The 14,618-nt window shown below is 42.5% G+C and overlaps 1 protein-coding gene across 9 annotated transcripts in view; it reads right to left on the reverse strand.

Annotated features, from left to right (window-relative positions):
• The window catches only part of FHOD3 (formin homology 2 domain containing 3), a 410,386-nt gene extending 406,581 nt beyond the window's left edge, over window positions 1-3,805 (reverse strand). For 2 of the 9 annotated variants that reach the window (XM_083826787.1, XM_083826786.1), the window contains exon 1: window positions 3,441-3,801. In XM_083826787.1, the coding sequence (XP_083682913.1) occupies window positions 3,441-3,605 (165 nt within the window). In that variant the 5' untranslated portion in view covers window positions 3,606-3,801. Of the gene's footprint in view, window positions 1-3,440 lie in introns of all 9 variants that reach the window. The other 7 variants (XM_083826789.1, XM_083826793.1, XM_083826785.1 and 4 more) reach the window with 7 other exon arrangements.
• Between the last annotated feature and the right edge of the window lie 10,813 nt (window positions 3,806-14,618).

Here is a 14,618-nt window from a genome sequence, read left to right on the forward strand (position 1 = left end):
AAAACGAAATATGGTAACATACTCAGCATGCTATAATTATATGAATAAGTTCAGAAGATCTCTAAAAAAAGCATACCACTTGACATTGGCCACGTATATATATCCACTCTCCTGAATGACCCTGTGTCAGCAAGTCAGAGGTATCAAGTAACTCAAAGCAATTCAAAACCAACAAACCCAAAGTACCGAATTAGATTCAAAGAACATTATTGGCACGGGGCCCAAGCCACAGATTTAGAGCCAGTTCTGAATTTTCCCAAGGTTCACAGAAATGGGCAAAAGGGACATCTGAATTCAGAGTCCAGACTAGATCCAGTTCTCATTAATACCATGGACAGTGAGAAAGAGAGACATAAAATACTCTGAAACAATGCGGTAAAATAGCACCTTTGGCAACCAAACCGACACAAGCAACCCATAAAAACTCTGTAGCATGGCTTAGCTTCTCAACAAGAGCTTTTAGACACAACCAGAAATACTATGACAGAATTTGTGGCACTCAACTGCATCTCCATGAGTCACCGTCCCTGTGAAACCCCCTATCAAGGCATCGTAAACCTCGTGAGACACAGCAGGCAAGCGTTCCTGAAGGCAGCGCACCGTGGAATTCAGTTCGGCACGCGTGCCCTGGGAACACCTACCGGGTGCACGAGGCAGGGCTGAATGCAACGCCACGCACGGTGAGCTGCTTCATCCAAAGGTACAGCCGTAGGGAAAGGCGTGTGCACATACAGAAGTAGGAAGAGAGGGAAAAAATGAGGAGGTTACAATCAGGCATCTAAATCCAAGGGGGAAAAAGAGAAGAAGGATTACAGAATCTCTTCCTTTTCAGCTTTCCCAGCTGCAGTGCTTCACCTCATCCACATATAGGGTGGTACATCCCATCCCAGCCAGTGCTCCCAGATCTTGGCCATCCAACTTCAGGGCACTCCTCCACGAGGATCCAAAGGCATTGCCAGACGCTGTAGTCTCAGAAGACACTTTACAGTTCTAGACTTGCTTCCAAACTCAAATATATTTGTAAGTTTACAGAGAAGAAGAAATACACCTCTTGATTTCATACGTTGGTTTTCTTTCCAAAGAACTGAACTGCTCTTTGGAGACAAACTCTAACATTTGTTGGTTACAAAAAAGCTAACAACGTGATTCTTTAACAGCTCAGTATGTCAAAGGATTTTTCATTTGAATTTTAGGGGCATTCTTAATAATTTATTATAATGTACAGTTTACAGTGACTTGAAATACACAAGTTATTTTCTTACTAGCTGTAAAAATACTGTTGTCACCACCAGTTACAACCCCGCAGAGTTACACACAGGCACACAGATGTACAAAGCGATGATCTGAAGGCACCTCACTTCCAAAGAATAAGTCAATATTCATCTAAGTCAAAATCTGATAACTTAAAAACTGATGAAACGAAAAAAGCATTGATCATTCACCTGCAGAACTCGTCAGCAAGAAGGCCAACAGCTTAGAAGATTTCAGGATGATTTAGACATCAGTGTTACTACCTATTTCAGCTATACGCGCCTCTGTCTGTTTCAAGATATTTCACGCTAGTCACCATCGAGACACCAAATGGACCGTTAATCCATTAACTCACTGATTTTCAAAGTAATTAATTAATCAATCAAGCCTCAAATACATCAAATTGAACTGACAACTGAGTTTCAAGCTACACTCTGCTTTGACAGATGCATTCCTCTGAGATCACAGAGATCAGGGCAAACTTGAGGACAACTGGGGAAAAGCCCTGCTCGGTCAACTAACGTGGTGACCTCCTCGAGACCCGGTGAATACAGTCTGAAGGAAAAGCTGAAGAAAAAAAAATATATATCTCCTCCACCACAAACAAAAGTGGAAAGCCTTTCCTTAAGAAGTGACACAAATCTGTAGGTTTACAAAACCACACACACAAGGTCTAATGATGAACACAGCACGGCTGCTCTAACTGCAAGTGCTCACAAAGAATTAAGCTTTACGTACATCTAGCAAAGGTAAACAAGTCTAATCAACTTCCCCCCCCCCCCCCCAGTAAAAGCTAAGGGAACACCAAGAGACACAATTAAGGCACCCCAGAAATAGGCCCTGATTCTACAAACACCAAGGTAACTTTAACCACGTAAGCAGATTCCCATGAGCCTACCCATAATTAAACCAGCAGAAACAAACGTTTGCAATAGCCAGAGCCTCAGATTAACAAGCCACCGGGATGGGTGCTGCCTCTAGCCGAGCAGCTAGCTTTCAGTAGCACCTCGAGGGACTTCTGCCATCTTTCACCCAAAGACTGTAAATCCACTCTCCAAACATGAAGTAAACTTCAGAAACACACTGTACGCTGAAATGCAGGTAGAAGATAAATGTAAAGAAATGATCCTGAATTTGGGGTGGCTCCTAAAACACAAAAACCCTGTGGTTTTTTGGCTAGTAAAGAGTTATAAAAAAAGTGCAAGGGCAGCATTGAATGGAAAGTAAAAGCAAAGCACAACGCAGTGGAAGCCTCTTGGAAATGAGGTTCAATTAGCTGTAAATTCAGATAAAAACGATCTTTTTATTCCCTTTATTAGGTGTCAGAATCTGCCCTGTCCTTCTTTTAATTAGCTCTGACTCCAAAAAAAGCCTCCCTCGGAAACAATGGGACCAGTCTGTGAATGAGGGACTACTGAGCACATGAAAACAGCACTGACCCAGAGCACCACGAACTTACAAAGTTTTTGTGCGTTAGGCAGCGCTCTGCTCTCTGGATGCTGTATCCTTGGCAACTATTATGCAAGAAACTGTTCTACAAATGCAAAACTTCTGTCTGCTCCGAGAGCTTTTCTCTGAAATACTTTTATTGGGCTTTGGATATCCTTAAATCAAAGAGCACACACAGCCCTTTGTCATCCTCCCGCAGGCTCCCAAGAGGAAGATATAGCGCAACAAGTGATGTTAAGAGAGCATTTTCCTCCCACTTCATCAGAGAGCAAATAAAAGTTTTACAACTTTTGCTTTCTTGGGGAGAAGAAAGAAATGAAAGAAGTGAACGTCTTTGCCTTTTTTTCCTCCAGCACACCCTGCAGAACAAACGTGCAGATGGAAGGTTGATAAGGAAAGATGTTATTACTCCGCCAATCGACGGCATTGTCACAAAACCTGAAAATTCACGGGTGATGCCTGGCATAAAGGGCAGGACTGAGGCTGCCAGCACGTAGGAGGCGGCAGGTGAGAGCTGACAGCGGCTGCCACCAGCGCCAGCCTGCAGCGCTGAAGCCACCACAGCCCTGGAGCCACCACAGCCCCTGCTGCAGCCGCTGGGCCCGCAGAGCCCCACAGGGCTCTGCCGTCCCCAAACCACCCCCTTCAGCTGCCAGAGGCACCCCACGGGGCCGGGGCTCGGCGTTTTGGGGCCGCCCTCGTCCCGAGCCGAGCCCCCGGTCCCCGCAGCGCTGCGTTACCTTGTGCGGGGCGCGGAGCAGGCGGTGCACGCCGGGCAGCTGGGTGCCGAGCGGGATGTCCTGGCGGAAGGTGTAGAGGGGCGGCCGGGTGGGCTCGGGGAAGTTGGTGCTGTTGAAGGGGTCGGTGTCGTCCAGGAACTGCACCCGGCAGAGCAGCGTGGCCATGGCGCGGCCGCGCTCCGGCGGCTGGGCGCTGCGTGCCCGGCTCCCCGCCCGCCTCACAGCCGCCGCCGCGCCCCGGGGAGGCGGCCCATGGCCCTTTCCCCGCCGGGAGACGGAGTGCGGGAGCGCTCCCGACCGGCGGAGGAGGAGAAGGAGGAGAAGAAGGAGGAGGAGGAGGAGGAGGAGGAGCCGCGGGCAGAGCGGGGGCGGCGGCAGCAGCTCCCCCGTGCCCGGCCGCAGCACGCCGAGCGGGCAGCGGGGCTGCCGCGGGCAGCGCAGGGCGGCGAGCTCCCCCCCGCGGCCGCCGCCTCAAGGATCGCGGCCGGCCCCTTCCTCGTCCTCCTCCTCGCCCTCCTTCGCCGCCAGGAATCCCCCCGGGCCGAGGGGGAAAGGGGAAGGGGGGCCTCCTGGCTCGCCCCCCCCCCCCCCCCCCGAGAGGGGCTGCAAATGGCCGGGAGGGACGGGGGGGAGCTGGTGGCCAGGTCATCCCAGTCGGCTGTGGGGTGCTGATCCGGGTCAAGAGGGGAAAATGGCAATAATGCCTTCTTTGCCACCGAATAACGGAACCGGCTTGCAGCCTGGGTCTCAAGTGTGTCGGGTGTTTTTCTCCGGATGTATACAAAACCCCTCCTAATTATTGCGGTCGTATATATCAGGGGGTTATTTGGCTGATCAGCCAACGCACAGCCCAGGCTGTTTCCCCCACATCCCAAAAAGACAACTCTAAAAAAATGCTTTGTATTGTGCCCCATTTTCCATCACTCCGGCCTGTTTCTTCTCTCAGGGAAAGGACTGAGCTGAAGCACCCGGCGTGCAGCACCCAGAGCACACAGAATGGCAGCCTCCTCCTTGAGCCTGCTGCGTGTGCCCAAACAGATCTACAACCTTGCCTGTGGTGAACATGCCCTGCTCTTCTTTCCTACAGGCACAGGCATCAGAAGGAGGGACCTGAAGCAAGCTGCAGGCTCAGCAAGGAGGATCTCACTGTACCAGAGGACTGGCTGCGTTTCCACGCACCGAGCATGGGCCTGATGTCTGTCAGCACTCCTGGGTACGCCGAGCTTTATGGCCGTGATTCACCACTGACTGCCTTTTCATCCTATGTGGAGGGGGCTGCAGGACGGGAACTGTACTGCTGTGAGAAATGGGGGGATTTGTCACAGAAATGAAGCGTCTTGAGCAAGAAAGCATGACCTCTAGATCATAATATACGGATGAAGCAACTGTTTCCTGCCCAAAATGATTACTGGGTTGGGAATGTTTGTCAGCCCTGGGACGAAAGGGGATTTCTGCCTGCACACAGTCTGACCCACTGGTTCTGATATTCTCAGGAGTGACTTGCCATGATTTGTTTTTGCCTACAGTTATGCATATTTTCAGGAAAGAGCACACAGATGACTAAAATCAACAAATATTTGAAACTCAGAACCTACTTTGCTGTTTCAGAACTTTCACAGCCAATGTGTTACACACTTCTTTTTCTAATTCTTCCTCAGCTTGGACAAGAAAAAGGGCATAAGGGTTGTCTCAGCCCATTTCTCATTATCGCCTCTCATTTTTGACCCTCATGCACCATCAAAAGCTACATTCAGTGAAGTCTTGGTTTTGAGTTTTGTACCCCAGCAATCTAAAGCTCCAATTTTAAAAAATATACTTTTGCATCTGCTTCAGTACTGTATATTTAGATTCTAGATAAAACAGTATTGATGCAAATCTGTCTATTTATATTGTATATTTCTGTCCCAATGTAACCAGTATATTTTGTTTTTGTTAATCATAATTTACTCAAGTGCCACTTATATTAAACTTTCATTTTCATAAAACAGGTCAGTACATTTGCTGCTAATCAGTGATCAAAACTGGGTGATGTAAGATTGGCATTCATTGGATTAATCCTGACTTTTACTGAATTAATATGTGGCACTTAGCTTGTTACAGAAGCATTAATACTTGGAGGACAATTTTAGATAAATCATAGAAGCCAAGTTTTTATATAGTTCCTTTGCGACATCATCAGCTATCTTTCCTCCAATACCAGAAAACAAAAGCAAAGGATGAGTACAATCCTTGTAGCCAATAGAAATCGGATGGTTCAACATCAAAACAGCTAGCCACAGACTATAAATCACATAAGGAAGAATTAGACATTGTGTGTCATGATCTTCAGTTGTATTTCCAGATACAAAGTGGCCAGTGGAGATGCTTCATATGACCAGACTGCTGGAAAAGAAAATAGAGAATGCAAACATGAAAGGATCCTGAATTGGCCAGAGCTTTGAGTCACATCTACTTATACTTTTTCCTTATTGTAAATGTCCCCAAAACACTACAGACCTTCGAATTCCAGAAGCTAGGTTTTGTTAGAATTTCAATTAATACAGAGGAAACACAAAACAGAATAGCATTACAAGGTCTGTGTGTGTACATGCCTGTAGCAGGAGAGATACATCAAAAAAGTTCCACTTTTGAATGATTTCCCACCTTTCTGGATATTCTTCATAAGCCAGCTTTCCTCCTTGCTGTCCATCTGCAGTCTTTTGAATGAACATAGATGGCTTTTCAAAGAAGTTAGCACACAGTAAAATGCAACCAAACAGTCAGATACTGTCTGTCTGTCAGTCAGTGGTATGCAGCATGAGGCAAGACAGGCATTGCATCTGGAAAGACAATTAGGGACATGACAGGAACAGTGTGTGTGGTTGTCTCACTGCATTTCTCTTCACAGAAGATAAGGCCTTCTCAGAGGGCAAGATTGTTTTTCTTGGTCATGCTGAACAAAATCATCTGGGGCATTCAGAACCTCTGGGGAAGCCTCAGCAAAGTCAAGGCTGCGGTCCCTATGCCTTTGGAGGTATCATGGAAGAGTGAGTCCCTTTTTTGAGGCAGGCAACCAAGGCAAACTCTATTAATTGCTGACCTTGGGGTCCCCGAGTCCATCTCACAAGCACTTTCCAAAAAAATAAAGGTTGTGCATGATCAAATAAAGTTCACAGTTCTAAGCTCCCAAGTTCTTATTACAAAAACATAAGAGGGAAATCCTTCATGCACACACATTCTTTTAGGAATGAAACATAACTTAGGAGTTTTCATTCAGGGCTGATTTATTCTTCTTAACTCATCCCATTATTGGCATTTCTTAAAAATACATTGTTGAATGAGTTAAAATGGTGTGTCAAGCTTAACTTTGAATTTCATTATTGTTGAAACCTGAATGTTAAAATAACACTTTTTTTGTCTTTAATTTCCTCTTTTTTATTAAAAAATAAAAAAATATATGTCTGATGGAAAGTTATTGAAAGCGTGTTCTTTAACCCAAGGACCACCCAGAAACAACGTAAATAGGTTTTTAAGCAGTTGTGTTTTTTTTTTAAAGATGCTAGGTATCTGAGCAATTGGAGTAGCTCCACAGGAATGTTAGTTTCTCCGGTATATCATCATGTCAATACAGATCTAAAATGCACAATTGTGAAATTATAACATGAGCATGTGAAACAACTGTTTCTTCAGCTTCTTATTCTCTTTCTGTTGGACAAATGGAACTGCTCTCCAAATTTCATTTTTCAACTTCAAGCCGACTTTAGTTGTGGGAGAACAAAAGTAATTTTAGCTTCCATGATTTGTTCACTTAACATTAATAAAGCTGAAAAAAGCAGTCTATTTGGTAATGGTAATCAAAATGGGCTTGTAAACCACTGGAATTAAAGTGTGCTAATGAAAGTGCTGACAGATCCTTTACTGTAGTGATGGGAACAGTATTTCTGCCTTATCCGCACTATAATCTATAAATAAAACTCAGTTCTCTTAGTGAAGTGTGGAAATGATTTATTGTCATTGTTAAAGTGGACAGGCAAATAACATAACACACTTTTCAAAATATGGAGTGTAAGTGAAATCTAGTCTGTCACGAGACCAAGAATAATACTGTGGATTTCAGTCTCCTTCATCCACAGATCTCAAAGCACTTTGTTATCATTAAAGTTTGCCTGCTTATTCTCACCCTACAGATGGGGAGACTGAGGAGTGGTAGTTCAGGGATACAATACTAATATGATTTTATTTTTTTGACAGAAGGTGGTTTTCTGCTGGTTGCAATGGGTTTCATATGACTGAATCACAGAAAATGTCTTCTGCGGGGAATAATAAAGGCAACTAACAGAAAACTTCTTATTTGGGAGGTAAGGACTTATAATGGTGCAGAAGTTTGTCAGTGGTCTGAATCAAGCTTTAATTGCCGCATAACACATACAAAATCAGTTGATTGTTACTGAAAATTGTTCTCATGTCATGGCAGGCTGATAATGTAAAGGAAGCAATAGTCTATATTACTAAAAATGGCTAATACTGTATATTTGTGGTGAAGATGAATTCAAGGTGTACATTTCCAAAATCACTAGGTCATAGATATCTGGATATCCTGCACAAACTGGGAAAAACCAACTGCTATCTTTTTCCATGGATCATGCTGTCGCAGGATGTTGGAACCCGTTGGATGTTCTGACAGGGATGCCATGGAGTTCCCTGTCTCCTGTGCAAGTTCTTCCCCTTAGGTAGCCAGTTCTGGAAGATATTGCCACTGATGAAAGGGTGGAAAAATAAGGTTTGTGTGATGGGCACATTGCACAATGCCATTTAGTACAGCACACTTGCAGTCTCTCACAGGACTCCTGCCTCCTTGAGCCCATAGGCAAGGGGGTTTAATTCATATGCACAGACATTTTATTTCACTTTCACTGTTTCATGCTCAAGGCCTTCTCCTGCTGCATGCTACTTAAACCCTGTTCTGTTGACAGAGCTAATTTCCTCAAGAGATTTCCTCCAGTGCTCAGGACTATAACAGATGAATGCTTCACAACTATTTATTAATACATATTCACAGCACTCCTCTGCAGGGTGGAAGTAATTTTACCCCCATTTTATGGATGGAGTGTTACCAGACAAAATGGAGACTAAGTCAAAAGTAACCACCACTGCTGTCTGCCCAAGTCCAGGTTGCCTGCGACTGGAGTTCAAAACCTTTACGAACACTGCACATTAAAAGTGCAGCTGCCAGCAACTTCAGCTAAGGCTGGATGGATGTTCTGCAGATAACACCAGCCTGTGAAGAAAAGAAGGAAATGCATGCATCGAGACTCTGAAAAAGTCATTGTAACTGATTTTATCATTGCACTCGTAGTTTTCTATAGGGGCATTTACAGGGCTTACTTATGAGGTCCTCTTCCCTGATTCTTCAAGTCACTGGATTCCTTCACTTGTTAGCTCCTCAAAAAATGAGGGGGTGGGTGAGCTTAGAGAAACTGCCCTCCTCTGCTAGTCAGTCCTGATTCTTTCTCAGAAAGAAAAGGCATGTGACATATGAAGTTGTAAAGTAAAATTTATTCTGAAAATAATTGATTTTGCATCCATTAAAGCATGTATATGTGTTCACAGCCATTTTCTCTGACTGTAAAGGGAATGATTCCTGCTGTTTACTCATTAACCTCAAACCAAGGACTGTCTATGCTTCATCAAGTTCCAGTTAATTGTAACTGCTCAAGCTCTCAAGCTTGTGGATGTCAGTGAGGCCACAAAGGTGGCTAAGGTATCTTAAGGACATAGATGAGACACAATGGGAACAAACAAGCATCCCTTAAGACCTATTTTTTACCATTTGTAGTGCTACAAAGCCAGAACCGCATGGGATTTTTGAATGACGGATGATTCTCCAGAGCTGGCTATTAAAATCACAGTCAACTAAAATACAGACCAAAATCCTCTTCTTTCATGACTATGATAGAATGTCTTGTGTTGGAAGGGACCTCAAAGATCACCTAGTTCCAAACCCCTTGCCATAGGCAGGGATGCCACCCACTAGATCAGGTTGCCCAGGGTCTCATCTAACCTGGTCTTGAACACCTCCAGGGATGGGGCATCCACAGCTTCTCTGGGAAACCTGTGCCAGTGCCTCACCCCCCTCTGAGTGAAGAATTTCCTCCTCACCTCTAATGTAAATCTCCCCTCTTTTAGTTTAAAACCATTCCCCATTGTCCTGTCATTGACTGAGCAAGAAGAGCACTGTGCTGTGTTCTTTATGGATTTCCTGACTGTTTTCTATTATCCTCTCTTAAAAAATAAGAAGCCAGGAGGGTTCCTCCTGACAATATGAATGTTACCACTTTCCTGTAACTGGCTGATGAGGATGAGGTTGCACGGCTTGGACAGTATGGTGAGGGTCACAGGACAGACCTCAGAACCAACAGCTCATGCTTAGATGGAGGGACAACTGAATTAGGATGCTGAAGTGCTGGAAAGAAAACCTGCTAGGGAGCAGAGGGAAGTCTGCAGAGTGTGCTGCAACTCAGAAAGTCACTGAATTGACTGCAGAGAAAACTGGAAGCAAGGTCTGATTCTACGCTGCAAGAACATTGTTGGAAGAGTTGGCTATAAACATTTCCTCGTTTTAAGTTTACTGAAAATATACCATCATATATTCTAATACAATTTGACTTTTGGGTTGAGAAGCCATTTGATCCATTTTGACAAGTTCATTTTAGGGAAAGGTGTAGACGGAGATGGTCTTTCTTCATTTTCCATCTATTTCTGTGATGCAAGCTATACACTAAAGGGTAACAATGCAGTGATTGCAGGGGGTTGCAGAACTTGGTCTTCAGAGAATGTGAGGCAAAGGCTACTTCCAGAAGCAAGATGAGGCTATGATGGACCAGTTGTCTATCCTGGTATAGCAAATTCTGTAAGGACTCCAAAATTAATAAATAAATAAATAAATTCACTCATTTCCTGCCCAGTAGTCATCTGACAACATCATTAGAACTGATTTTTTTTGGCTCAACAATGGAAGTTGATAACTACATTTCAGTAAGATAAAGAATATCCCACTTACCAATTTTAAAAGAGCAAATGAATAAATGAATCAGCATTTAAAAAAAAAAAAAAAGCTTTTGGATTTCAATATAAATTGATTTTGATTTGATTTGATTTTGATTTGGCATTGATTTTGTCAAATGTAATGGTTTGTGCCAGCATGAGATCTTACCATAAAACTCAGCTAATTGGCCTTTCTTGGAAAGTGCAAGACATTGAGGCATTGACATTGACTACATTTACTGGTGTATGTGGTTTAGTGACTAATAAGGCTTACATTACTTTGCAAGGAAATGATATTTTCACATGGAATCTGTCACTGGTCTTAACTTTCTTTAAAGAAACATGGTTCTAAGCCAAAAAGCTTGTGTTTCATACCCATTTGTCCAAAAAGTTTCTGTTATTTAAGGACTAATGAGAAGAGGAAATGGGAATAAAGGAACATGCAGAAATGCTGTAGCCATTGTTACCTTTTTTTTTTCTTTTTTTTTTTTTTCTCCAGTCTACATCAGACAAGACACAAGCGAGAAGGACATTCAAGAGCCAACAGCAGGGAGTGTGATAGCCATTTGCTAGTATATTTTTTAAGTATATTCTAATATAAGTAAGAACAGCCTTTTCTTGAGGGAAACAGCAACTGTTTTGAAACTTGAGCGTCTGAAATTTGCTTTAATTTCTATCTTACCATCAGCATTAACCTACTGAATAGGTACATGTTATCACATTTCTTTATATTTCATAACTAGCGTAGTACTGAGCTTTGTCTTGGTGACTTCCTTAAGATAAACTTTGGAGGAAAAAAATACCTTGCAATTTCATAATAGGTATCCACTTTGAATTGTGGATGCTCACTTAATGCAAATTGATCTAGAAAATATGAAAGTTAAAATAAACATGTTTCGAGGGAAAAGCGTTTATGGGAAAAGACAACAAATGCTCAAACACGTGCTTGATAGTTTATCTGTCTTTATGTCAACAAAATGAGCTTCTGCGGGGACTTAAAACTTGTTTTCATGGTCAGACTTCTGCATCTTATGTCAGTTAGCAGGTAATTATCATTCTACTTAAAATGTGTTTTTCCCAGTCAGCGTGTGCACATACAAGCGTATTGCAAGCTTTGACCAAAAATAAATATTTGTAATTTGAAGAAACAGGGGGGAGTGTTCATGTCAATTAGTATAAACATTTGAAGTGACTTGAGATAATCCAGCATTATTTACCTTGACGTAAAAAGTCCTGTGCTGATATAAACATCCTCAATGCAAAATTACTTGTTACTAATTTTGCAAACACAATATTATAAACAATTTGGGGGGAACCGTTAAATCAGCAGAATATTAGTTTTATTCAGTAACTGATACTACCTATCCCAGAGCGGAGGGCATGAGACTACATTGTAAGAAATTGCAAGGTAATTCATGCATACAATTTCCGTGAAAATCCCTGTTTACAGATGATTTTGTATACTCCACAACAGTTCTGGTTGTAAATTTTCTTCTTTATGTACTTTCCCGAGTTCAGATGTTCTTATCAGTGTAAACATTCACTCCTTTCTTGAGTGCCAGCATCTACTTGACCTCACCACTGTCCCACAGCACTGAGTTCAACAGGCTAAATATGTATTTTTAAAGCATTCCTTCCATTTGGAATGCCCCTATTTTCAATTTTCTTGAAGGCTTGTATTACAAGATAACTGTATAGATCTTAATACTTATTTTTTTTCCTTTTCACAGCACTCATTGTTTTAAATAGTTCTATCAATTTATTTTTCATTTTACACTTCCTCTGTAATATGAACACATCTAATATTTTCCTCCTCTTTTCACATGGAAGTTTTACATTCCTCTGCTATTTTTTAATCCATCTCTGAACATGCTGTATTTTTGGTTTATATTTTTAGGAGAGGGCTGATGAAAATTGGACAGGGAATTGTAGGAGAAAAGAGAAACTATCTCCATAAAGCCATTGTAATATTTTCTGTATTAGTTTTCATCCCATTCTTTATGCTTCCAAGTATTTTTATTTATTATTTTTTTTTTGCCTTTCAGGCCCCTGGTGTACACAGAGCAGGAGTCTCATCTAACTCTTCACAGTAAAATCATGATATTTTCCTGGAATAGGCACAATAATATAAAGCCTAATAAGAAAATGTACCAGATGCATACTGATTATTCCAATGTATAGCAGATACACATTACGTATTTTAAGGTTTCTGAAGAATTTGTCAGAAAGACTAGTCTTACCTCATCTCTCTTGTGTAAATCAGTATGAATGTAAATTTGATCATAAATATTTGTATGCATAAGCAAACACAACTCGTGCAGACCCCTCGCTTGTGGGAACAATTAAATGTCTCTCTCAGACTGCAGGTGTCTATCTGGATTTTTGATAATTTACAAAATATTCCTGATTAGGATTCTAGGTTAAAATCTGCTTACGAGCTGAATGGGACAAGAATCCCGTTGCCTTCAGACCAGTGAGCTGGTTTCTGTTTCGCTAATTTAAAAAGTTTTCTACCTGGGTTGTAGCCTGAGTTTGTTGCTTGCATCTCAGAAAATGCCTGCTTCTCTTGCCTTGAAGGAACACGAAGGCATCCCTAGGTGCTCCAGAAGGATAGAAACCTGCTCCACTGGTTAAAGCTTGCAGGCCCAATCTCTGGACCTGTGCCACTTGACACCAGTCATTAAGGAGTTTGCCTTTTGATTTTACTTTTCAGCTTAGTCCTCTGGACTTCCACTAAGTGATAAAGAAAACAAATGAGTAGAAGCCCCACAGAGAGGTTGCTTGTCTGTCTCCTTGAACTGTTAGGTAAAGAAGGAAAGAGGCCACACTTCTCCAACAGTTTCCTCAAATGGATCTACAGTGCTGGATGGTTCCAACAGAGAGGCTCTTCTCCAAGAGTTCAACCACAGCCCTCACCTAGGACAGGCACTGGCACGAGGACAGACATCTTCCTCATCACCTTGGGCAGGGATTCAGTATTAGAAAACTTTTAATGCATTCTGCGTCTAAACCTTTGACCTGTTTTTGTTGTTGTTGTTTGTTTGTTTGTTTGTTTTGTTTTTCCACTGGAGGTCTTCTATTCTAGTGAACTACATAAGATTTGAAATAAACACAGGGGAAGTGCTTGTAACACAAGTCATGCCAAAACTCAGCTCCTAACAAGGAAGAGTGATAACAAAATCTAACCCAGCTGAGCACTTCATATGCATAGAAGATCTCATTTGTGAAAGTAACATCTGATGTTTACAATACATTCATGGAATTTTTAATCCATAAAAGAACCCCTCCTGGAGAAGCTGTTTTAGTTTGTCATAATCCTAAAATTCTTCTGGATATCAACATATACAGTTTATCACTTGAACTGCTAAATCAGAAGGCACTAAAATCTGTAATGTGACATGATTTCCTCCTTTCTATTTTAGGAAGACAGAGGACACCTTCTCCTTATCATGAAACAGTATTTTACAAAATGATTTATGAACTGATTCTCAATTAATACTGCAAACGTCCTCTAATTGGAAGGATGATCTCCTTTGCATCAAAGTGCTGCCCTCTGCTTGTTATTGCTCCATTGTACAAAGGTACTTCTCAGTCTTATCTGTATGAAAAGCTTTCGGTCTGATTTTCCTCCCCTTAACTGCTGAACACTGCTGGAACAGCGCAGATAACCTGTAGATCTCTGCTGAGATAAGGAGCAGCAAGAGGAATTTTTGCTCAAGGCCTCTGTGTTCAAACAGACTCAGGCAGCTCCTACTAAACCATTTAATCAAGATTCAGAACATGACCTTGCCCTACCTCTCCTTTCAAGCCCCTGCGTAAGTCGTGTTAGGCTGCAAGTATTGAAAGTTAACGAGGCCGCAGCTAGAATAAGACATGTAGGAATATGGATGAAGCACAGATGGCAGAGGAGGACAGCAGACAGCTTTCCTGTTAGAGAGAACGATAGTGGGTCTGCAATGATGTTCAGCTGGGACCTAGATAAAGAGGGGGGAAAGTCCTGATTCCCAGAGGGATATACAAATCTGGCTTATGGACCATCTACCATTCAGCTCCTTCTCAGCTCTGCATCAGCATTAAAGGCGACTCCAACATCTCCACTCCCAGCACCGTACGCTGCTGGGGTCAGGTCATTCCTGGACTTACCCGAATGATGAA

This window comes from Anser anser, assembly GCF_964211835.1.
Source record: "Anser anser genome assembly, chromosome: 2".
NCBI classification, from domain to species: domain Eukaryota; kingdom Metazoa; phylum Chordata; class Aves; order Anseriformes; family Anatidae; genus Anser; species Anser anser.